The sequence below is a fragment of the Sander lucioperca genome, chromosome 3, assembly GCF_008315115.2.
Source record: "Sander lucioperca isolate FBNREF2018 chromosome 3, SLUC_FBN_1.2, whole genome shotgun sequence".
NCBI classification, from domain to species: Eukaryota; Metazoa; Chordata; class Actinopteri; order Perciformes; family Percidae; genus Sander; species Sander lucioperca.
Window position 1 is genome coordinate 37,905,749 of NC_050175.1, and position 26,894 is coordinate 37,932,642.

A 26,894-nucleotide genomic window follows, 5' to 3' on the forward strand; every position below is an offset into this window, starting at 1 on the left:
ATGCTAGCAGGTTCAGACAAAGCACTTTTTTGAGTGCTACTTGCCGACCTGTTGATGAAACCAAATTCAAAAAAATTCCTACAGCTCTTGCAAAATGGGTGGCAACTAACTGCAGACCTGTCAGCATCGTAGAAGACTCGGGTCTTAAAGACTACGGTTGGTATGTTCTGACCTGTCTTATACATTGCCGTCGAGGGGGACAGTAGTTTCACGCATACACAGCCTGTAAGACACGGAGAAAGCAGCCCAACTGGAACTACTGCAAAGTGATGCAAGGTGATCACTGGACGTCAGTGAGTAATCAAAATGATTTAGGAGTTACTGCACACTATATTGACTCTAGATTCAAATGTGTGACTAGATTCACACATTTTTCTTTTGTTTACAGTAAATAAATAAATAATAAACAAATACAAATCTTAAAATGAAGTTCATAAAGTCACTTTCTTTGCATTCATTTGATTCACAATCAAGACACACTGGTAATAATTGCTTTCCATTGTTAATATGTACTTAAAAACAGTTCTAAAATGCAAAATAATAGAATTTTAATCATGTGATAAAACATGCGATTAATCGCGATTAACTATAGAAATCCAGCGATTAATCACGATTAAAAAAAATAATCGTTTGATAGCCCTTATATATATATATATAGTATATATAAAGTTTATCTGAAGTTAATGTGAGGCTTCAACAGGCTGAGTTAGACAAATGAAATTAGTTTAACAATGTCGCAGTTTTACGTATAATATAAGTGACTGTCTTCTTGAGTCTTTGCGGCACAGAATTGACTCTGTGTTTCCCGGACAGTCTTGTTTTGCTGAGCTGCAGTGGACTGCACATTTTCACTACAATAGCTTTGCAATACAATAACTTAGATACTAAGATACTCAGCTGATTTATCCAACAGCCTTAGAAAGGGTTTCCTTACTCGACTGGCCAGAATGAACGGAAGGAATTATTACAGTAAGCAACACCTTGTTTCAATGTTCATATCAACACATGACTATTGTTTTAAGACATATTTGAAAAATTGGGAACCTATCCTTTAAAAAGTTATGCTTCTGAAGTTGATAAAAGTGTTTGGGCGAAGTTTCTGTTCCCTCTAAACTGTCTACTGCCAAATAAAGGCACAAGCCATAAACAAATAAAGTACATTGTTAATGCATTACACAATACACCCCCGCAGCCTTCTGGTTTTGATTTCTATTTATGGTTGTTTGCCCCATGGCTAGGAACCAATCACGCCTTCACCTGCTGCTCACTGTTTGCTTAACCAGTTTTAGATTAGACTGTACTCTCCAGAAGTAAAAAATATTTCTAATGTCGAAATTACAAAATTGCAATCCGTCTGGTTTTGCAGGATTTTTTTCGATGCTACTGTTCTATTTTTAACTTCTTGCACAACGTTTCCCAGCATTTAACTTCAGGTGATGACAGTCTGTGTGGTCAAGCAAGTACAGAAATAATAACAGTTGATACAATAATACTTGATGTGCAAATTTGGGATTTTTTTATTTGGCTTGTTAAGGACCCAATTATCATTGTCATTTCAACCAAATAAAATTCAGGTGTATTTACTTATGTAATTGAAGAGTTCAATTTATAGCTGTATTACCATTTGATTCTATTTGTCCTGTGTAGACATGTTTAACCTCTGTTTTAAACATTCCTCATCTAAACAGTTGTTAACTCTGTCCTCATGAACCATTTGTACATACTAGTAATGCAAAAAAAAAGTAATGCACTGTAATTGGTATATATTCCACATATTTATTACTGTAAGCACCACATTGACTGCCACTTTATAAGAGCAGAGAAGATCCACGTAAGGAGGAGATCGTGTTGAATGTTTGGGTCCTAAAATAAAGGGCTTTAAAGCCAGGGAGGAGTTCATGTCTTGTAAAAGTTTAAGGGGAAAACAAGAATTTCACCCAGAAAACGGGTATTTGTGTGCTGACAGTACTACTTTAGGGGACCGGTCTTTTAACCCAAACCACAATCTTTTTTCTAATCTTAACTAATCGTTTTGGTGACAAAATCTTTGGGATCAATAAAGTCTATCTATCTATCTATCTATCTACAGTATCTATCTATCCTCTAAACTTAACTGTCGTCATCGCCATCGCATGACGGTCAGCTTTTGTCGGCTAATCTCAAAGCACGTTCAATTTCAAAACGGTGTGCACAGTGTTGCTATGGTTTCCGTGTTGAACGACATGTTTCTTCGGAATGGTGTGAAACGGTGTGCAAGGGCTTTGAGATATGTTTTTCTCTCGTTTAGTGGGCGTGTCTCTCGTTTATTGGCTGTGTCACAGGTGATACCCAATCAGCAGAGACGCGTCTGTAAACCCATGGCAATAAAAAGGCAGAGCGCTTGCGCACATAACAGGGTGTTTAATGCACCCCCGTTTCAGTTTACAAAACGTGTTGCTAGGTTTTGAGCGTGGCCCAGGCATCATGTGATCAGGCATCATGTGACCGACCAGCTGTCGCCTAATTTAGTAGCATATACAAATTAGTGTGCATATATTTTTGTACAATATCATACGAATATGGAATGTGTTGTTTATCTTGACCAAAATTGATTTGGATTGATAGAGTTAGTCCATTTACTGAAAGATAGCCGCTTTAAATCCTATGTTTCGAAATATGTTAATGGGGAGACCCTTTTGGATTACATTTGCTTCTCGACTTGCCTTAAAAATACAAAACACGTATCCTAATATGTTACATCTGTACATTCATGAGATGAATGTGTAACTTTGAAAATGTCCACTGACAGTTTGAAACTCAGTGAATGTATTTTAACAGATAAATATAGAGCAATATATGTAATGGTGAAATGATATATTTGTGTCATTTAAATGGAATTTTATTTACAATAAAAGGGGAAATTAAATCAAAATTCTGTTTGAAGTCTTAATCACGTAATAAACACAACGCTGTGTGTGTTTGTTGTTCGTTTTGTACGTGTTGATTAATTTTTTTTAGGAAATGCAATTGTTCATCAGAAAGAGGTTTATTGCCACCGTAGTTACCCTATGTGGAATTTGCCTTGGTGATTGGTGCGTACATACACAAACAAACATTAACATTAATAAGAATAAACAAATACAGAAACAGACAAATATATACGAAATAGCTGTTTAAGTAGTTTATGCACTGTGTGCAAAGGGCAGATATGCCTCAGGTTGGGACTGATGATCTACACAGATTATCAGCCACTGAAGTGATTACAGATTCAGTCTGAACTGACTGACTCACAATTTTTAGACATCTGGAGGTAGACTGTCCTCCCCGAAAGAAACGCTCCCATAGGTTGTTTGTACAAGCAGCAATTATGACTCATATTAAAGGTCCCATGGCATGAACATTTCACTTTATGAAGTTTTTTAACATTAATATGCATTCCCCCAGCCTGCCTATGGTCCCCCAGTGGCTAGAAATGGTGATAGGTGTAAACCGAGCCCTGGGTATCCTGCTCTGCCTTTAAGAAAATGAAAGCTCAGATGGGCTGATCTGGAATCTCCTCCTTATGACGTCATAAGGAGAAAGGTTACCTCCCCTTTCTCTGCTTTGCCCGCCCAGAGAATTTGGCCCACCCATGAGAGAGAGAGAGACATCATGGCTTTCAAACGAGCAAAGTGGCAGTTGGTCAAGGCCACACCCCCACCCTCCACCTTGCCCCCCCCCCCCTCTCCTCCTCAATAGCATTTAAAGCTACAGACACAGAAATGGCACATCCTAAGGAAAGCTCATTGTGGGACTGGCTCTAGTGACTGTAATTCTGCACCAAGGCTGAATTTAGGGAAAGAGACTTCAGATACAGTATTAGGGGACCACTGAGGCCTGTATAGAAGCATCCAAAAAGCAGCATGTCATGGGACCTTTAATGTTCATAGTGGCGATGCCCTCTAGTGGCTCTAGATGACGAAGTAAGTGTGCCAAACAAACAAAGGATTTTCAGCCAGGAGATCGGGGTTTGTGTCCTGTTGGAAATTAAAAGTAAATGGCCAGTTTTTTTTTACTCTATGGAACAAACGGAACTACGTCACATTTTTGAATTGCGTCTACTTCTGTTTATTTGTGACAAACTGCTTCAGTTGCTCTTTATTCTGATGGAATTAATTTATTATCTGGGTATCTAATTTTCTTGTATGGGGGTGTGGGCGAGACAGGGTGAGCGAGCTGTCTTTATCTGTGTATTTGTAGTGTATCTTTTTTTACCTAACGCTGTTCTGCCTGTCTGTGTTTTATTATTTTGTATTTGTGTTTATAGGATCCCCAACGGTGCACGGACGTCTGCTAGAAACATTATCACTGTCACTGCTCACCGATTCTGATCTTCAAAACCTGACTACTCAACCAACCCTGTTTGGGCCGATATAGTGTCTTGTCGTCTATCCAATATTTTAGCATGTTTGCCTTTATATTGGCTGGATTGATAATATAAAACAAATAATTATGTCGATGTTTTTGCATGTAGTACATCATGAGAGTCTACATCCACGAGAACGCACTTATGCACAGGTTGCTTTAAGCTAAATGCTAATGTCAGCATGCTCACATGCTCAAAATGACAATAATTCCATGCCAGTGTTTAGCAGGTTATTGTTGCTTAGTTGGCTCCAGCAACACAAACATTCATGATTGATTGCTTCTTTGTTTCTGTGTCACGCACACAAAGTGCCCAACCCTTGTGCTATCTTCCCGTCGACTATGAAAAAAACATTTTTGTTGTCCTCTCCTTATCTGTATAAATACAGGTCATTTGGGTAAAAAAGTACTGTTCATCCCTAATGTCCTTATAAACAAGAAAATAAAAAAAAATAAAAAAATCAACCTTGTTCTCAATTTTAGCTAGCCCACATTATAAACTAAGTCTGTTGTCCTCTGGAGTGGCGTTGAACCTGCCAATCTCTAGGGCTAAAGGTAACTGTGCACATAGAGATTTTTGTCTTTTGTTTAAATTATACTTCACATAAAGTTCTACATTGCAACTATTCTTTATGAGCCACTAAGATCTTCATTTTGGCTAACATTCAAATAGCCTACTGCCATCTGATGGGTACCGGTCTGAATCTTCAGCGTACTGTACTGTAATCTGATCACATATGTTTAACAAGGCTATAATTTGTAGAACAAGGTTTCTTTGTCTAACAGTGATATATGAGAGTCTTGCTCTTCCACACTCTTTCAGTTGTCACAGCAATTCAATCAAAAAGCACACGCTTGCTGGTAGAAAGAAGTGTCCCCAAAAAAATTGGGAAATGGGTCAAAAATTTAAATGATTCATCCTTTCAAAAGACTTACGTCTGCTTTTAAAAAATATGTCTTATCCACCCACTGTGATAAAGATAATATAAAAAAGTCTTTATTACGTAATTTGCTGATACAGTACCATCTTAACAACCACACATAATTTGTAATTAACTAATTGTAACAAGTGGTTGTTTTCCCCTGCAACAATGATTCTTGTTCAGTTCTAAAGGCTGAGTAATTCACTCGGCTGCAAAATACTAAATGACAAAAATAAACAACCACAGAGCAGCGAGTTGGTTTCTGCCTTTGTTCTACCACTCTACATGAAATATACAATCTACCGTAAATTCCCCTTCTGTCAGTATGGTACAGTTACAATTAAAGATAATGATACATTTCAATCTCATTGACGTGCTCATCTGTCAATAACTGCCTAATTCAGTAATAATAATAATAATAATAATAATAATAATACATTTTATTTATAGAGCGCTTTATAGTAGACTGGTCCTACTAGACTCTGGTACATTTCATTTGTCCAGAGAGTCTGGCCTCTCTCCATTGACAAGTGTTAACTTCCTTGAAGGCGGGTACTCTGTTGAAGTTTAAAACTATTGGATCTGCCCAGAGCCACTCTGGATCTGCCATAACCAATCGCTAACATTTAGTCGTGACGTATGTCATGCGCATGTGCAACAAGAGGGGAGACAGACAACTATCGGCTTATATTTAACATTAGCATCGCTAGCGTTAGCCTTATCCTCTCTCTTATATCAATATCAATATCTCTCTTATAACTCCTTCACCACTAACGAAGCAAACTGGAAAATCGAACTGTTCCTGAACCCCGTGGGGAGGAGGGCCACAACATCACGGCCACCAACACAACTCAGCAAAGATTGTTCTTGCTCGGGCTTTAACTTCTGGATATTCGGCAGCGTTGCCACAACGGACCGAATGGCTTCGCTCGCATCTTTCTACCGCGCGTCCTCAACGTCATCGTTCTCAGCCACTCCCTCTGTTCACTGATTGGACCGCCAAATATTTGGCCGGAGAAAATCCAGTGTGTGTGCGTGTGTGTGCGTGTGTGTGTGTGTGTGGCGCAGGTGTGTGCATGTGTGTGTGTGTGTGTGTGTGTGTGTGTGTGTGTGTACATGTGTGTGTGTGTGTGTGTGTGTCTGTGTGTGTGTGTGCTTGCGTGTGTGTGTGTGTGTGTGTGTGTGTGTGTGTGTGTGTGTGTTTGTGTGTGTGTGTGTGCATGTGTGTGTGTGTGTGTGCTTGCGTGTGTGTCTGTGTGTGTGTGTATGTGTGCATGTGTGTGTCTGTGTGTGCTTGCGTGTGTGTCTGTGTGTGTGCATGTGTGTGTGTGTGTGTGTGTGTGTCTGTGTGTGTGTGTGTATGTGTGCATGTGTGTGTGTGTGTGTGTGTGTGTGTGTGTGTGTGTGTGTGTGTGTGTGTGTGCGCGCTTGTGTGTGTGTGTGTGTGTGTGTGTGTGTGTGTGTGTGTGTGTGTGTGTGCGTGCGTGTGTGTGTGTGTTCATGGAACTATTGCTCTTAAGAATGCTAAAGGATGCGGGTGATTTCCAAACAACATCAGTGCTTCTGGGATGACGGGGTCAACAGTTGTTCTATGCCAGTTGACCTGATCAGAGAAGGTCATGGTCGTACTTTGGTAGTATGTGGAGATGTTATTTGAACTGTACCGAAGGGTTTTGCCGGGGTGAGTGGTGTGTGGTGAGGTGAGGTAGGATGGGGCCTGGTTATGGAGGGCTTTGTGAGTAAGGACAAGCACTTTGAATGGGATCTGTGTGGGACAGAGCAACACATTCTCTCTGCCATCGCGTCAAAAAGTGACGCTTGGTCAGGTGCCTTTGATGTTTGTTATTGACACAAAAAGTCTCCTTTAGCGTCATATTTGACGCACTTGGTCAGGACTCTTGGCATTACTTTATGACGCTCTGGGACGTACGTTTAACTGACATGTGACACAAGAACGGGACAGTTTAGGTAGAGATTGTGGGATTACAAAATGTACGTTTCAGTGATACGAACCCCGGTCTCTTGGGTGAAAGTCCTGTGTTGTTTGACCCAACCGCTACCGTTGTCGCTCTTAATACTACGTAATCTTACAGCTGCCCGGTGCGTCTCATACAGTACATACGCTGAAGGGGGATTTTTGTGTCTGACGCCGAGAGCCGCTGACCAAGCGTCAGTATTTGACAAGTTGGGAGTGAGAATGGGTTGGACAGGGAGCATTGGAGCCAGAAAGGGTGAGCGGACGAGCAGCAGAGTTCTGGATGTACTGGAGTTTATTTAGGCCATTGGACGAATGCAGTTGCTTGTAGTCTAGTCTCGCACAGCATTCGAGTCCACACAGCATTCCTGGGATGGGAGATAAACGTGCTCTGGTTTATCGGCTTTTCTTTAAGTCAATCACAATCATAATGGTTGGCGCTAAACGCCAGACAGAGCCACGGTGCCTCTGCAAAATAGCCTCAGGAAGGAACTTGTTTTGGTGGAACATGTGTACATTCAAAAGTAGTTTTAGTCGTGAAACAGAAAACTCAGATTGGACAGATAGTCTAGCTAGCTGTCTGGATTTACCCTGCAGAGATCTGAGGAGCAGTTAACCATAGTCCTCACAAATCCACCAGAGGTTAAAACGCCAACACAAAGAAAGAAGAAGGTAACGGACATCCGGCCGAAATGAGGGACATCTGCCGGAATTTCCGGTGACATCGGAGCAATCACAGAAATGAACCGTCGCCGATATAGACTAGTAGTCAAATCTGGATGTGATGAAGGCCAAGGATCAATGTTTTTGGCAGCAGAGAGCAAGAATGATTGGCGGAGATAAGCTATACTTATCTTTTTTTCAGATCACCATCATACCAGAGCTGCACATGTCATCTTTACTGCTTCCCAGAATTGAAAATGTCCATGTGATGAGAATGTGACAAACAAGAATGTCACAACAAACACTGATAAGACTTACTGGAAGACAAATCTGAAAGTTTCTCACCACCCTGGCACAGTGGGTGTCCCTCAGCAGTGGAGAGTACTCATATATTTTATTACTGAGTAAAAAAACAATACAGCTCCATAAAAAAACTCTGTTACAAGTCTTACATTCAGTAAGAGTAAAAGCAGTAGAGTAAAAAGTATCAACAGCAAAATGTAGTTAAAGTATTAAGTTAAAGTACTTGTTGGGTCAATTGATCCCGTTCAGAGAGTTTTATTATTATATATTAGTTTACAAGTGGTGGAATGTAACTAAGTACATTTGCTCCAGTACTGTACTTAAGTACAAATGTTGAGGTACTTGTACTTTACTTGAGTCTTTTCTTTTCATGCCACTTTCTACTTCTACTCCGTTACATTTCAGAGAGAAATATTGTACTTTTTACTCCACTACATTCATCTGACAGTGAGGTAGGATGGGGCCTGGTTACGGAGGGCTTTGTGAGTAAGGACAAGTACTTTGAATGGGATCTGTGTGGGACAGAGCAACACATTCTCTCTGCCATCGCGTCAAAAAGTGACGCTTGGTTAAGGTGCCTTTGATGTTTATTATTGAAACAAAAAGTCTCCTTTAGCGTCATATTTGACGCACCCGGTTGGGACTCTTGGAATCACTTCATGACGCTTTGGGTTCAGTGATACAAACCCCGGTCTCTTGGGTGAAAGTCCTGTGTTGTTTGACCCAACCGCTACCGTTGTTGCTCTGAATGCTACGTCATCTTACAGCTCCGCGGTCAAGCTGCTGCTCTGCCCGGTGCGTCTCATACATACGCTGAAGGGGGATTTTTGTGTTTGATGCCGAGAGCTGCTGACCTAGCGCCAGTTTATCGGCTTTTCTTTAAATCAATCACAATCATCATGGGCGGCGCTAAATGCCGGACAGAGCCACGGTGCCTCTGCAAAATAGCCTCAGGAAGGAACTTGTTTTGGTGGAATGTATACGTTCAAAAGTTGTGATAGTCGTGAAACAGAAAACTCAGATTGGACAGATAGTCTAGCTAGTTTACCCTGCAGAGATCTGAGGAGCAGTGAACCATAGTCCTCATAAATCTACCAGAGTTTAGAACGCCAACACAAAGATAGCTGAAAGTGAGGGACATCCGGCCGAAATGAGGGACATCCGCCGGAATTTCCGGTGACATCGGAGCAATCACAGAAATGAACCGTCGCCGATATAGACTAGTAGTCAAATCTGGATGTGATGAAGGCCAAGGATCAATGTTTTTGGCAGCAGAGAGCAAGAATGATTGGCGGAGATAAGCTATGCTTCTCTTTTTTTCAGATAACCATCATACCAGAGCTGCACCTGTCATCTTTACTGCTTCCCAGAATTGAAAATGTCCATGTGATGAGAATGTGACAAGCAAGAATGTCACAACAAACACTGATAAGACTTACTGGAAGACAAATCTGAAAGTTTCTCACCACCCTGGCACAGTGGGTGTCCCTCAGCGGTGGAGAGTACTCATATCTTTTATTACTGAGTAAAAAAACAATACAGCTCCATAAAAAAACTCTGTTACAAGTCTTACATTCAGTAAGAGTAAAAGCAGTAGAGTAAAAAGTATCAACAGCAAAATGTAGTTAAAGTATTAAGTTAAAGTACTTGTTGGGTCAATTAATCCCATTCAGAGAGTTTTATTATTATATATTAGTTTACAAGTGGTGGAATGTAACTAAGTACATTTGCTCCAGTACTGTACTTCAGTCCAAATGTTGAGGTACTTGTACTTTACTTGAGTCTTTTCTTTTCATGCCACTTTCTACTTCTACTCCGCTACATTTCAGAGAGAAATATTGTACTTTTTACTCCACTACATTCATCTGTTACAGCTTTAGTTACTAGTTACTTTAGTTACTCCACTACATTCATCTGTTACAGCTTTAGTTACTAGTTACTTTACACATTAAGATTTATGCACACAAAACACTTGTAGTTTATAAAATCTGATGTTTTATTATAAATAATACTTATATACTTAAGTTACATTTTCAATGCAGGACTTTTACTTGTAACAGAGTACTTTAACAGTGTGGTATTAGTACTTTTACTTCATTAAAGGATCAGAATACTTCTTCCACCGCTGTTCTGATGCTTTAGTATTTTTAATATTACAGATGGTGGACGTGGAGCACATTCTAACGACTTTATATTCTGTTTGGACAATTAAATCCATAACACAATAACATATTTTATAAATTCATCAGATTTTCTTTGTCAAATCTTATTCTGTAAAGTAACCCTAGCTGACTTCTCCCCTCCCTGGATGATCTTTACTGCTCCCACAGTTTTTATCCAAAAGCCATAACTACACTTGACGCTACTTGAGTTTTAAGGATGAATCGTGCAGTGTCTTGTATGTGTGGTATTTTTGTGATTTTGTGTCTTTACTTTTTTATTCTTTTTTTAAAAACCCTTCTGTCTCTTTATATATTACTATAGTGCCTTTTGGAGGCTCTTTTATATTTATTTGTTCACCTGTTTTGCACTATTGCTGATGTTTTGCACTGATAGGACTGCATCTAATTCTGTTGAACATGTGCAATGACAGTGAGACTATACCACTCCAGCTGTCGGATAAATACATAGACTGTATACAATGCAGTGGAATAAAAAGTACAATATTTCTCTCTGACATGTGAATAAACTTAGGTACGTTCCACTGCTGGTGTCTGCTTGATGTACAGTGTCATCTAATCCGCCCTGCGGTTGATCGTCAACAGACATCAGACATTTACGGCACATGTTTACAGTTCGACAGATTTTCCTGACATGGTTTCAGTGGCACATTGGGTGTGACACTTGCAGACATGTTTAATAAATAAACAAGTGCACGAAGAACAAAAAATCGAGATGGATGTGCACACCCCGGAGCATGCTGGAGTTTTATCAGTTATGTCTGTTCTTGTTGTATATTTTGATCTGGTGTTTGATCTTTGATGTTATTTCTTTGACTGTGAAGCAATGTGTGACTGGTGGCTGGGAAAGGTGCTATATAAATAAACCTGTCTATTGCAGCAATCGGAAGGGTCCTGGGTTCATTTCTATGGGGTTCAGATGTAAGGGGTATTAGAAAAACACAATTTCTAAGATTCAAATATATTCTGCCTATTTTGCAGGGTATTTTAGGACAGCTGAAGACATGAAAGGGGAGAGAGAGGGCGAACAAGACTCAGCAAAGGGCTGCAGGCCTGAGCCAAACAGGAGCGAACCTCTATACATGGGCACGCGCCCCAACAGGTAAGTTACCCAGACGCCCGGGTTTCTTTCTTTTTTTAAACAGTTGTGTCACTGTGTGGGACAACATACCTTTCAGCTGCGCTGCTAAAACTTTCCACTCCTAACATGTGACAGTGCGTCTTGGCATCAGCTCAGTGAGGAAAATGAAAGAACACCTTCACAGATTATCACTTGATGAATATTAGCTCCTACAGTACAAACATATAATATAATGCATCGTGCTTAAGGATGTAAATTACTTCTACCAACGCTGTATCTGCCAATAGCTTCCAATTCAATCAGACTGTTTCCTTCGACACCCTTGGAAGAAACCGGAGCATCCAGAGGAAACCCACAGAGACGTGAACATTCATACCCCACACATTCTCCCTCAAATCCTTATTTTGCAAAAATAAGTTGAACATGTACACTTGATGTGAATTCAAAATTACAACAGTGGCTGTACTCTTGTTGCAGAGAAGCGTTCATGGCTGCAAGGTGAATTCAGAACACTTTGTCGTCCAAATTTTGAACAAACATGGCACCAAAGCTGCCGAATTAATCTATATTGAGGCATTCAAAAAGTAGATAAATATACCAGCAAATTTGTAATAAATCTTCTCAATAATGTAATGTTTAGCTCTCACATGCTGTTAAAGGATCTAAGGCTCTGTAATTTAATGTTTCTTGCTGAAGCGAGTCATAGTTAACTTTTTATTCTTTTATCAAAGAACCAGACATATTTTCTAACCCAGTTGTTATGCTTTTGTAGTGATGATGAAATTGGTAGAGTTTTATGCCAATGCAAGCTGCAGAAGGGCTCCAACCATGAGTCACGTCACACGTGGGAAAAATGGACTTCCACTTAATCGAACCTTGACTAGTTGTTTTGATGTCTAAATGTAACTGTTGTCGCAGCTGTAAGGACCATCCACACAGTGACCAGTAACTGGCTCACTGTCATGTTTTCTTGGCTGTTAACTGTAAAAACAGCCAAACTTAACTGTCATGTAACCGGTCGGCATTATTTGTATGATATCGTACAAGGTGATGGCGTTGTGATAGTAAAAGAGTAAAATTTTACAGGTTGCACCTTTAAAATTCATATTTAGTAGTGTGAGAAATGTAGTGAAAGACTGTGTTCAGATGATCAGCTGTGATCGATAATGCTGAGTCACTGTCTGAACGTCTCACAGATCAGACGTCACATACCTTTCTGTTCAGGATTCAGAGAGATCAGCAAACATGGCGGTCATCCTCTCTGAACTCTGCGTGTCTCTGTGACCTTTGACCCTTGACCCTCTGCTGACTTCACTTCAGCTGAAACATATTTATTTAACCTTTTTGCCGGCTAATCTTAACTGTAACGACCGCTGTCAGGACCCTCACCTCACAGTGACTGGTCCCCAGCTCACAGATTATTTTCTTGACTAAACTTAACTAAACTTAAATAGGTTCTCGTGTGGCGATATCATCTGAACCTGTTCATGGGAATGTGTTGCACTTGTACTGTTTATCTAAATCACATTTCTGCTGACACTGAAGACAAAGGTGAGCTGCTTTCCTGTAAACCTGCAGGTGCAAAGAAGGATGGGCACAGAAAATGTTTACATGCCATGACCTAAAACAGTAAACTGTACATTCTACATACTGAAATGATGACTAACCCAGACCAACATTCTGGAGTTGGCCCAGCAGCGAGGCAAGGCAGCTTTATTTGTACAGCACATTTCAGCAACAGGGCAATTAAAAGTGCTGTACATAAAACATTAAAGAGCAGTTAAAAACCCAAAAAATTTAAAACAGATGAAATACAAGAATAAAAGTTACAGTGCAGTATAAGAAATTAACAATCATTTAAAGAAAGGCAGCATCAAAAATAAAGGTCTTCAACCTTGATTTAAAAGAACTGAGAGTTGCAGCAGACCTGCAGTTTTCTGGGAGTTTGTTCCAGATGTGTGGAGCATAAAAACTGAACGCTGCTTCCCCCTGTTTAGTTCTGACTCTGGAGACAGAAAGCAGACCTGAGAGGTCTGGGTGGTTCATAGTGTAGCAGCAGATCAGAAATGTATTTTGGCCCTAAACCGTTGAGTGATTTGTAAACCAGCAAAAGTATTTTGAAATCAATTCTTTGAGGCACTGGAAGCCAGTGTAGAGACTTCAGAACTGGAGTGATGTGATCCACTTTCTTGGTCTTAGTGAGGACTAGAGCAGCAGTGTTCTGAATCAGCTGCAGCTGTCTGAGTGATTTTTTAGGGAGACCTGTAAAGACTCCGTTACAGTAGTGAAATCTACTGAAGATAGATTAGGATACAAAAAAAGGTCACTGTGTTGTAATTAGATTACCGATACATTAAGTAAAAATGGGAATTATTAGCAGGGTTACATTTTTAAAAGTATAGTTGGCTGCTGTTCTAAAAACACAGTTAAACCTGTTCTCAAAAGTTGGCTCTGGGTTTAGGATTATTGATGCCAGGTAGTGAATATGAATTCCGGTAACTTTTGAAAACACAGGTGAAACTAGTCCTACTACATTCTTCATTCTTATAGCATATAATGTAGACATGTATTGTCCTCATTTCCTTGTAGAAGAGTATTTAAGTAGCAGATCCCGCTGACGATGAGGCACTCAGGAGGATGGCTTCTCTCACAGTGCTGCTGCTGCATCTGCTGCTTATGCTCTCATCTGCATCTGCATGGTACTACTCGTACTATGGCGGATCACTGACCTTCACTCCAAAAGGACGGTATTCAGATGGGACTTATAAGGTAAGTTAAACATTTTGTGTCAAGCAAATCTCATTAGAGGGTATCCAGACACATCCTGATTATGATCCATTATTGTCACAGAAAAAGAAGATTTCCTCTTAAATCTAATATAATGAATTATGATTGTCGGATCACTACTAGATAAACGTAAATTTAAAGTTCGGCGGCTTCATTGTTGATTAAGCTTTTGATTATTTTCTCGATTAATCGATTAGTTGTTTGGTCTATAAAATTCCCAGAAAATGTTGAAAATGTTTTTCCCAAAGCCCAAGATGACGTCCTAAAATGTCTTGTTTTGCCGACAAATCATAAATATTTGACATACTTTGCAGCTGTATTTAACACCTGCTTTTGCACATTTTTGCTAGCCTAAAGTTCAACAAACTGTGGGTCGATTGCTACATGTGTAATCTTTGCATAATTTCTTTACAGGTGGAACTTCGCAACAGGCAAAATACAATTTACTGCAATTTCAATCACTACTCGTGCTCTTCTGGTGACTGTGGGTCCCAGACCGAAACCACCAGCACATATTTTTACAGTAATTCCATGGGTTTCTACTACTGTCAATATGACGCGGTGAACAAAATAACCCTCAACAGAAACCTCCCCTTTGAGATTAGGTGAGATATTACTTATAGCATTTCTTAAAGAGCCCCTATTATACTCCTTTTTAGCATCATATTTGTACTCTTGGGGTCTACTAGAATATGTCTGAAACACTCTGTCTGAGCTCTTGTCCCGCCTTCTTAAAAAGCCCAGTCTGCTCTGATTGGTCAGCTGACCCACTCTGTTGTGTTTGGTCAACCAAATTCAAACAAGCCGCTGGTCGGGCTGTGCTTGCTCAGCAGCACCTATGGGCAGCACATATTAAAAACTGGGCTGGCATTTTCAATCACTGATTAAGACATTTCCAACATTTATATTGTAATTAAAAACATGTGAATAAAGTTTAGAGCTAGCATCTGATCTTTACTTCCCACTTGGCCATTTTATTGATAATTATTTGCTATATTGTACTCATTATTCAAATATTTCTTCACACAGATACCCCACTTATGTCAATCCCTACTACGGTCAGGGCATCTGGGCATCAAGCCCATGGGTTTATTGGGTAATGACGGCACATGTGGACCTGGGAACCCGATCTGATACTGGTGAATCTAACAGATCCCCCATCACTACTATGCTGCCTGTTCTCAGGTAATGACACACGCTGTTTACTATTTAAAAAATGCATGCAGCTTCTTTAACTAGTTAGGGGATTAAATGGTTTTGGTGCTAGACAGAATATTCACGAGATTGTTTATAAGACAGGTATGATTTTTACTATTGTCACATTCATAGACTGTAAAAAATAGTGGACGTAGCATCCGTGACGTCACCCGTTGGTTGGTGGACTGTCGTTTTGAAGGCGTTGAGTTTTCTGCCTGTCTTTTACTGTCTATGGAGCTAGCTAGGTGACATGATCTACATCTGAGCTACTGCGCATGTGCGAGTGCAATCAAAGATAGTACAGAAGAAGAAGAAGAAGAAAAGAGGTCTCACTCTGTAGCTAAAACAGAGACCAGCTGAAAAGAGGATCTGCAGCAGTGAGAGAGAGCGCTGCAGTACAACTAAAATATGGTGTTTTTTGAAAATTAAACCATGTAAACCTATTCTGGTACAACCTTAAAATACAATTATAAACCTGAAAATGAGCATAATATGGCTGCTTTAATTCTGCTAAGGTCTAGTCAAAGACAAATCTCCATGATGGTGGATGATGAAGTTGTATTGTATCAGATATTCTTTTAGACACAGACTGTTCCTGATTCAGTTGATTCACATGTTACAGAGTAACGAGGAACTGCCCGCGATCATACAACATGGCAGTTTTTGATCCTGATGGTGACAAAGTCAGATGCAGGATACCAACAAACTCAAGTACAAATGAGTGTGGGCGGTGTGGTCTGCCTGCAGGTTTCTCTTTCGATCAGGTAAGGAGTTGGCCAAAGTTTCTATCTATCTATCTATCTATCTATCTATCTATCTATCTATCTATCTATCTATCTATCTATCTATCTATCTATCTATCCATATATCTATCTATCTATCTAATGATAATATCTCACAACACCATTCAGCGTAAGAGAAATATTTTTAAAATCATATCACATTATCATATAGAGACAAAGTGCACTGCGGCATACTCTGAAATCCACGCCCACAGAAAGGGGAAAACAATCAACACCACAATATGCAACCAATGGATGAAACGCTAACAAAGTGACTGTAGCTAGCAAAAATATTATGTCCAATGATGATTTTAGCAACCTACGTCTACCAGAGAGGACAGGTTAGATGTTAGTAATTTAATGTTAGCTATCTGTCAGCAAGCTAAGGCACTTTCGCTTTCTGATTCATCCAAATTCCACTGTTACACAACTTGCATACCGTTAAATGTGGCCATATGCAGTGCACTAGTGCTGACACTACTTGCATTCAACGGGGGCCATCTTTGCAAAGACCAAAAGCTACGGGACCATCAACGTATTTTTCAAACTTCTGAATGTGTGAGGAAGCTGCAGTGTTTACTATTGAAATGGCGAAACATGAACTATAACGAACTATGTAACATATATGTGTTTTTCTATACTGCTGCCAGTTAGTGAGAAAAAAAGCTGGTAAATGTTTTGGCGGACAACAACAGGTGGGGATAATGCTCTGCCTGGCTGCAATTTACCATTAAACAGAAAAGAGTAATTTTCGGTCAGTGCATAACGGCTGTGCGTGACACACTACCCTGATGAAATTTAGGCACTACACAAGTGTGTAAATAGTGCACACAGTGTACTACATGTAAGTGTACTCATGGAAGTATCCAAATTGAGACACTGTAAACTTCCATGATATGCGGCCGGTCCATAGACTATACATTGTGGTGACATCACAGGTTTTTAAATCGCTTTTCTTGGCTTGAGGGACGTTTTTTTTTAAATATAAAAAGTCCATGGAATAAAAATTCAGAATAGAAAGATCCGTGGTTTTACCCTGCACATTGAAAAAGTGACACCAAGTGATCCCTACCAACAGTGTTTTAAAAATTTCCCCAAAGGAATACCCAGAGTGTCAAATATCTCCGTGGATGGGATTGCATCTGAATTAATTGAAAACCACCTGCGTCTGTCGCCCGCTAAAGGTTAATTTTTTTTGCCAAAGGCTCATGATCAAGCATCAGTTTTTGACGCCCTGGGAGTTATGGAGGAAATATTTATTCATAATTCAAATTGAAAGTCCAAAGAGAAATTGAAAGTCCAAAGAGAAAACGAAGCAAGATCAAATTAAAAATATTATTATTATTTTTTTTAATTTTCCATTTGGCTTTTCCATTTGGATTTAATATTTGACTTTTGAATTTAAATTTAACATTGGCTTTTCCATTTGGATTTAATATTTGGCTTTTGAATTTAAATTTAACATTGGCTTTTCCATTTGGATTTAATATTTGGCTTTTGAATTTAAATTTAACATTGGCTTTTAATTTGGATTTAATATTTGGCTTTTGAATTTCAATTTAACATTGGCTTTTAATTTGGATTTAATATTTGGCTTTTCGATTTCAATTTAACATTGGATTTTCATTTGGATTTAATATTTGGCTTTTGAATTTACATTTAACATTGGCTTTTCATTTGGACTTGACACATGTCAATGTAAATGAGGAGGCGTGGCCTAAAGGCTGGTGGGGGGGTCTGAAACGAAAGGGGTGCAGAGGCACCTTATGAACAGCAGGGGGAGCTGACTGCTGGGGAGCACACTGTTGAGGAGCATCTGTCTGCAGCTTGGCCACCAGGCTGGCTTATCCTCTTATTTCACATGATAGAAACTGATGATGTAGGCTAAACACAAACCACATTTCATGCAACAACAGTGAAGTTTTCATGTAGTTACTATAATTGGGCCCGTGTTAGTGAGGACTAGATTAGGACTGTATTTAAAGCTGATTCTGGTTTCCAACTTCGCCCCAGGTGTGTCTGTTTAAAACACGGACGGAGACAACTTCTCTCTTCTGATGTTTTATTTAATTAAGCAACAGTACAAACATGGGTGTGGGTAGCTCTGCTACGTGTGTTTGTGTGTTGTCAGATCTCGAGGACACACACACACACACACACACACACACACACACACACACACACACACACACACACACACACACACACACACACACACACAATCTCAACCGGGTAGTCATCGTCCGAACTGCGACCTCTCCTTTTTCTTTCTCTCACTTTTTTCTCCGGGTGGTGCGTCAGTGTGAGGTGCGTGTCCGCGCTATTCTCCGACACGTACTCACAACAATCACTCCTGATTGACGGCCTTTTGTACAGCCTGTGTACTTTTTCGTTCATTTGATTTCCGATTTTGAAACGATATCCAAATTTGAAAAATGGGTCATTTTAAACCTTGTTAATATTGATGACAATGTGTTCAAACGGAAAACGAGCCATATTTCAGGAAGTAAACTTGTCCATGATTCTATTGAGAGACTTCCAGCTGACAGCGGTGTCTGTGAGCATCACTGGCCGGCCAGCAGGGAGGCGATCCCGGCTGCTACCAGCTGGCTGTCCCGTCAGACTGAAGCTTCTGACAACATCGGAGAAAATGTGCAGTTGGCCATCAATGTTTGTAAAACTGCCCATATTCAAACTCTACACAGTTAATTGCTCGCATAAAACAGTCTCAATAGTGAATTTAGTGGTGAAAGAAGTTTCCAGTTGTTTGCTGCTGCTGCTACGGCAAACTCCCGATCTAGATTATAGAATCGATTGCTTTTTTATAATTTCCATCTGCTATTTCACACACGTTTTCCATTGCAGTTCGGACGATGACTACCCGGTTGAGATTGTGTGTGTGTGTGTGTGTGTGTGTGTGTGTGTGTGTGTCCTCAAGATCTGACAACACACAAACACACGTAGCAGAGCTACCCACACCCATGTTTGTACTGTTGCTTAATTAAATAAAACATCAAAAGAGAGAAGTTGTCTCTGTCCGTGTTTTAAACAGACACACCTGGGGCGAAGTTGGAAACCAGAATCAGCTTTAAATACAGTCCTAATCTAGTCCTCACTAACATGGGCCCAATTATAGTAACTCCATGAAAACTTCACTGTTGTTGAATGAAATGTGGTTTGTGTTTAGCCTACATCATCAGTTTCTATCATGTGAAATAAGAGGATAAGCCAGCCTGGTGGCCAAGCTGCAGACAGATGCTCCTCAACAGTGTGCTCCCCAGCAGTCAGCTCCCCCTGCTGTTCATAAGGTGCCTCTGCACCCCTTTAGTTTCAGACCCTCCCACCAGCCTTTGGGCCACGCCTCCTCATTTACATTGACATGTGTCAAGTCCAAACGAAAAGCCAATGTTAAATGTAAATTCAAAAGCCAAATATTAAATCCAAATGAAAAGCCAATGTTAAATTGAAATCGAAAAGCCAAATATTAAATCCAAATTAAAAGCCAATGTTAAATTGAAATTCAAAAGCCAAATATTAAAGCCAAATTAAAAGCCAATGTTAAATTTAAATTCAAAAGCCAAATATTAAATCCAAATGGAAAAGCCAATGTTAAATTTAAATTCAAAAGCCAAATATTAAATCCAAATGAAAAGCCAATGTTAAATTGAAATCGAAAAGCCAAATATTAAATCCAAATTAAAAGCCAATGTTAAATTTAAATTCAAAAGCCAAATATTAAATCCAAATGGAAAAGCCAATGTTAAATTTAAATTCAAAAGCCAAATATTAAATCCAAATGGAAAAGCCAAATGGAAAATTAAAAAAATAATAATTATATTTTTAATTTGATCAATGGAAAATTAAAAAAAAAATAATAATATTTTTAATTTGATCAATGGAAAATTAAAAAAAATAATAATATTTTTAATTTGATCTTGCTTCGTTTTCTCTTTGGACTTTCAATTTGAATTATGAATAAATATTTCCTCCATAGGGAGTGAGACTGTGTTGATGTAATGTATATTGTGTAATGAATGTATCTCTCCTTTTTGTCAGAACTCCTGCTCCCTAAAATATATAAACAGTAATCAGCATGGAACCCATCCAATTGAGCTTGTGGTGGAGGACTTTCCCAACAAACCCATTACACTGTCCTACTCTGATGGATCCTACACGATAAAGCACCCTCTTTCAGTGTTGAGGCGTAAAAGAGCACTAACCACAACAACAGCTGCTCCAACTACAACAACAGAATATCCAACCACAACAACAGCTGCTCCAACCACAACAACAGCTGCTCCAACCACAACAACAGAATATCCAACCACAACAACAGCTGCTCCAACCACAACAACAGAATATCCAACCACAACAACAGAATATCCAACCACAACAACAGAATATCCAACCACAACAACAGAATATCCAACCACAACAACAGAATATCCAACCACAACAACAGCTGCTCCAACCACAACAACAGAATATCCAACCACAACAACAGAATACCCAACCACAACAACAGTTGCTCCAACCACAACAACAGAATATCCAACCACAACAACAGCTGCTCCAACCACAACAACAGAATATCCAACCACAACAACAGAATATCCAACCACAACAACAGTTGCTCCAACCACAACAACAGAATATCCAACCACAACAACAGCTGCTCCAACCACAACAACAGAATATCCAACCACAACAACAGAATATCCAACCACAACAACAGAATATCCAACCACAACAACAGTTGCTCCAACCACAACAACAGAATATCCAACCACAACAACAGAATATCCAACCACAACAACAGACTATCCAACCACAACAACAGAATATCCAACCACAACAACAGACTATCCAACCACAACAACAGCTGCTCCAACCACAACAACAGCTGCTCCAACCACAACAACAGACTATCCAACCACAACAACAGCTGCTCCAACCACAACAACAGCTGCTCCAACCACAACAACAGACTATCCAACCACCACAACAACAACAACAGTCGCTCCAACCACAGTCGCTCCAACAACCACACAGCCTTACCGAACAACAATTGCTCCTTTGAGCAAGCTTCCTCTGCAGTTCACTGTTTATGGTATGGTTATATTCTATATATTCAAACAACCAGGGCTGGAGCCAGACATTGTTAACAGCACACCAAACCCATATAGGGGGTCCTGGGGCGTTCTCCATAAGGCAGCAGCTATATGCGCTACTTTTCAAGCCATTTAATTTTAGAATGCCTAAACACCCGCACATCATTTTGGGAAAAACATGATAGTTGCCAATACTGTAGAGCTGACATCCTATTTTGTGTCTCTCACAGCTCTTTGACTGTCTTTGTCTTTCTAAAACCAGAACAGGACAAATGTTAAGGCTGACTAATTTTCACTCTTGTCACCTAAAAGAGGCAGAAATTGTCTGATACTGTTTTTGAGTTACATAACGTAATGGCATAAACAGCATTACTAATCTTGAGAGTTCAGGATACAAGGCTATAGTTTTGCAGCAGATCTTTTTCTTCATTGATTTACTGATCTAGTCAAAGAGACTGAAGGGAAGTGACTAAAAGTTATTTTATAAACCTAAAATATTTCGGGCTTTTGAGAATCCCTCCTCTCCCCGCTCCACCCCTGTTAAAAACACTGATTTGAATATTAACATTTCATAATTTTTTTTAATCTCCTCCCTTCTGATTTTCAGTGGACTATCACTATGCCCCTTCATGCCTTGATGGGGATTACTTTCCCGTTTTCTCGTCACCAACTCCTCGTAATGGAGTGAATCTTCCTGCGTATGTCAACCGCACCCTCGAAATCAAAGTCAAATCCGAAGCACAATACACCACGTAAGGAATAGTAAAATCATTGTATAATTTTGCAGAAATATGTTTTTTTATACGTTAATGTAATGTGCACCAATATGACACTTTTGGTTTTTAAATCTCCTTTGGAAGAATGTTACCCATTTCAAAGTTATGAAAGCATTGTTTCTCCTGTAGGATTTATGACTTGGTTGTCACTGGACCAATGGGCATTTCAAAGAGGCAAATCTCCACAGACGAATATATCATAAATTGGACACCAACTGAAAATGAATTGAATGATCATTTTCCTATTTGCTTCGTTTCGGAAGCAAGAGACATGTGAGTTTTTATACCTAATAGACTTTATTTTTTGTTTTTTGTATATTTTTACATCAACTAATTGCATCATCAATTCCCTGGCACAACAGTTCATCATTAAACTATCCATTCTCTCCAATGTTATATTCTAGGTATTACCAAGTCTTTCAATCAGAGCCACGCTGTGTGATCGTGGATGTTGGATCCGATGGTTAGTTGACTTTATTTTAACTCTAGGGATATAGTTTAATATCTTTCAATGGATGGGTCACGTACGTTTGTCATAAAGTTGACAGATTTCAAGTTTAACGTCATTTACCAACACAAATAAATGTTCACCCTTTTTTTTAGAGACCACTGTGACATGCAATGAAACAACGATAACGGTGGAAGTGGAGAAGTCCTACCTCATCAGACACAACGAGGGCAAATTGCATCTGAACGACTTCAGCAATGCTTCCTGCGACCTGAAAACACACTCCAACACAACCCACCTGGTGGCTGTCATGTCGCTGAACACATGTGGAACCACTGTAGAGGTACAGGACGCAAAACTGTACCACATCTGTGTACCACATCTGGGTTTTATTCAGCGATTATTTTAATCAAAGAACTCAACAGTGTGGTTCCACAAGTGAAAATCCCATTCCCCTGTAGATGCCACAAGTCCGTACTACACTACCCACAATCCTAAGCGTGACAGCGACGTCTCTGTTTGGTTGGAGCTCACTGTTACTATGGAAATGTTTACCAAACCCATAAACCGACTAGCGAATTGCTGCCATTGAAGTCTATGGTTGTTTATGTACACAGTCTTGTACTTTTGCCTTTTTCCATTTTCAAAATGTTATTTTGCTCAAAATCAAATGTTTTACAGTCACATTTCATCTCGTAGTTGGTTGGCTTGGTTCCAGGCTTAAAACTTTTTGGTTTAGCACAACTTGTTTCTTTGATTTTTTGTTTACTCAGGTTTTTGTTTGTGCGATTTAGCTCAGATAGCTAAATTGTCTTTGTTGGAGAGCGATGTAAAGTCAGCATGCCTGGTAGCTAGACTTATGACTTGTGATGAATGGCTCGCCAGAATTGGCCAAAATCGACCGTGGAGTTTGAAAACGACACCAAAGTACCAGAAGTGCTACTAGCTGAAGCTAACTGTCAGCTCCAGTCTGCTAGCCAAGTTGTAAATGGACCATTTGGTCATCTGGTGCCGAAACAGCTGAGGGCCCCAAGCTAAACTTAAACAACTTTTTGGTTGTAACATGCAAAAATTGATTTGCAATGCATCTTATTGTATATATCAGTCTCCAAACTCACTAGTAACGGCTTCATTCATCAACACATTTGAAGATTTAATGTTTCTTAAATGTACTCTTTAATCTAATAAGACTTTTACATGTCACTATTTAAGTATCGACTTAGTAGTAACAACTATTCCTACTGCTTCCTCTCCTAATTAAATTCTCTTTCATTTTTAGGAGGATGAAAACAACATCATCTTCAAAAACATGATCACATCCGGTGACCCAACTAAAATCATTTCCAGACAAAATGACGTTGAGATCGTCTTTTCCTGCGCCTTTCCAAAGCGAACCAATCTAACACTGGGATTCAAGCACAAGAACCCGTACATCTTCACAGAGAAGGGCTTCGGGGCTTTCACCTTCCAGTTTGAATTCTTCCAGAGCCAGCGGTTCAGAAAACAAATTGAAAGCAGCACTTACCCAGTGGAGGTGTACCTCAAACAGATGATCTTCATGCAGATCGAGGCGACCACTTCCATCCCCAACACAGAGCTGTTTGTGGAGTCCTGCAAGGCGACTCCATATGACAACCCAAACTCTCGCATCAGCTACACCATTATTGAAAATGGGTAGGCGTACGCAATGAAAAGGCTTTTGTTTGGTACCAGAAAATTTCCGGTTTTTGACCATTGTATCTGCATCATGCCACAGGTGTGTAAGAGACAACACGGTGGTAATCTACAACAGCTCCAAATCTCAATTCAGATTTGGAATGGAGGCTTTTGAGTTCATCGGTGCTCATGAAGAGGTAAGGTTACTTTAAAAAAAAAAAAAATGTAAATTATATCTTTAAATCTTCAGAACCTTTCACCACCTAAAAATTAAAAAATGTAATAGCATGATTATACATTAAAAAAAACACATTTAAAACCACAGCATATTTTAGCATTTTTACCCCTCTGCCTTTTTTAAATGGCATCTCTTTGGTGTGAATGCAAAATGTTCCACCGTTGGGAAATACCTGACATCAAAACCCTTATGTTGGTGTTAAAATATCAGATTTTAGAGTGTTGGAATTAAGCAGTTCCAGTTATGCTTGGCGCTGATGGCTCCGCTCTTGAAAAGGCTCCCTGGACCAGCCAAGCAGCATGCTAAGCTGAGACAGAAAGCACCATGCAGAACCCCCCCCGGGTAAAAAAAAGAGTGAGCCAAAAGAAAGACATTGAAAACCATTTTAAACTTTGATTCATGTTAGTTCTCTGAACTTGTAAGGTGGAGGCAAAGCGTTGCCAGCGGCAGCAGCATTGACTGAAGCAGCGTCAGTGTAGCAGGAATCAGTGAGGAGGGAGTCATATTCAAAAGGACCACATTGATGTGGGAATGGCTGTGACTGGTGTCTGTATGATAAGAATGATCATTTAATCAGCGGGCGTATAACGTCCGTGTCCTGCATGAACTAACGCTAAGCTTACTTAAATGAAAATGCACTTGCACAATAGTCTTCATTACATACATACTTTGTTTAGAAAGTACAAAGAACTTTTTACGACTTTACCTCTGTTGTGTCTGCAGGTGTACATCACTTGCTCGGTCCTCCTGTGTGAGACTGGCGTTCGCGGGAGCAGGTGCTCTCAGGGATGCATCAACTCCAACTCACGGAACCTTCGGGTCAAAAGAGAAGCTGCAGCCCAGTCTTCCCGCCACACCATTTCCCAGGGACCTTTGCACCTGGCTAAAATTTCTGACAGCCAAGGTGAGTGTGCACATACACCAGCATATACTATCAAATTACCAGATACACTGAGGTCATGTATGTAAATGCATTCAGTGTGCAAATTCACCAGCAGGGAGATGATGCTGATTAATCCAAACACTCAAATCTCATATTTATTTTTTAATGTGTTTTGCGATTGGACACAGCTATTCACACTGGCCTGATACATAAATATACATATATCATGTTATTGATCGAAGTTTTTGTCTGTTTTTGTCAGCATCTGGCCCGAGCCTGAATATGGGCCTGAACATCATCTTCGTTGTTGGCTGCCTCCTGGCATGCGGAGTGGTGATCTACAGATCGAGGAGGTCCAAAGCTAAATACCAACCGCTGCCAACCTTTGAGACAGACTGAAGACAGAGACGCCATTTAGATCCAGTCTGATTATGAGGAAGATTCTCAGATACAGTTTAATGTTTTTTGTATCTTTTTTAGGGTAGTAGTGATTTGAAACATTATATAAGATGTGCGTTTACATGCAATTAATCAGAATATATCTTTTTTTTACTTGTGGAAAGTGGTTCCGCCTGCTGTGAAGCGTCTAATCTGCCACATACTTGATTTAACAAAAGAAGATGAATTAACCCCAACTTTATTGAGATGATTCGATGCATTCTTTGTTGTGTCATGCTTTGTTCATTTTTCAAAAACACGCTGACATTTCAAGCCTTTCGACCATCAAAAAAGTGTAGGATTAGCCCCGTTATGCTACCACCGTACTGATGGTTTGAATCACTGTCACACAGTGACGCAGTGTGTACACGGGTTTAGTCAGCACATCACCTGCTTGGAAATTTTTACACACTTTTAGGGGTTTTAGGGAAACATTTTAGTCACTTGATATATATCAACTTGCTGATGAAGTATGATTCTAATGTCTGTCTGTTCATAATGAAATAATGCCTGCCTTGACTTTTATATTTACAGACACTTACATTTTTGACCTCCAAGGTTTGAAACACACATTTAAGTGCCAAATAATGAACAATAAAAGACATAATGGGTAAAATAATGGGTCTTTTTTGGCATCACCTTATTTATTTGTTTTGTTTTGTCTACAGTAACATCGTAATGTGTGGTTATTTTCTTTTAACCAACACAACAAATCTTTGAGTGTCTAACTCGATATGTCGCAGCCTTTCACGATGTTGATTTTACGATGATGATAAAAAATCTATATATTGAGCAGCCCTAGACTCAATGATAGCAGTGTAGAAGTGCACCACCATCGTCTTTGACAGGTTGAGCTGTCGCAGGAAGCACATCCTCTGCTGGGCTTTTTTGAGATCCTGCGAGATGATGGCACCGAGAAAGCGGCAGGACACAATGTTGTCGGTAGAGTCACCGAGGGTGATGGGGGCGGGTGGGGCTGCTTCCTTCCTAAAGTCCACAACCATCTCCACTGTCTTCAGAGCGTTTAGCTCCAGGTTGTTCTGACTGCACCAGGTCACCAGGTGCATGTG

At 39.8% G+C, this 26,894-nt stretch overlaps 1 protein-coding gene across 1 annotated transcript; it reads left to right on the forward strand.

The window, feature by feature from the left end:
- The first annotated feature begins 14,102 nt into the window (after positions 1 to 14,102).
- On the forward strand, positions 14,103 to 26,436 carry LOC116067183 (flocculation protein FLO11-like). Its single transcript, XM_031323512.2, has 17 exons — positions 14,103 to 14,277; positions 14,710 to 14,900; positions 15,325 to 15,480; positions 16,115 to 16,256; positions 20,331 to 20,735; positions 20,779 to 20,798; positions 21,010 to 21,029; positions 21,115 to 21,384; positions 21,993 to 22,137; positions 22,291 to 22,434; positions 22,566 to 22,624; positions 22,765 to 22,952; positions 23,889 to 24,283; positions 24,366 to 24,462; positions 25,227 to 25,407; positions 25,649 to 25,833; positions 25,966 to 26,436. The coding sequence occupies exons 1-16, from the start codon at positions 14,146 to 14,148 to the stop codon at positions 25,783 to 25,785; spliced, it is 2,682 nt and encodes an 893-aa protein (XP_031179372.1). The 5' UTR covers positions 14,103 to 14,145; the 3' UTR covers positions 25,786 to 25,833; positions 25,966 to 26,436.
- The last annotated feature ends 458 nt before the right edge of the window (positions 26,437 to 26,894 follow it).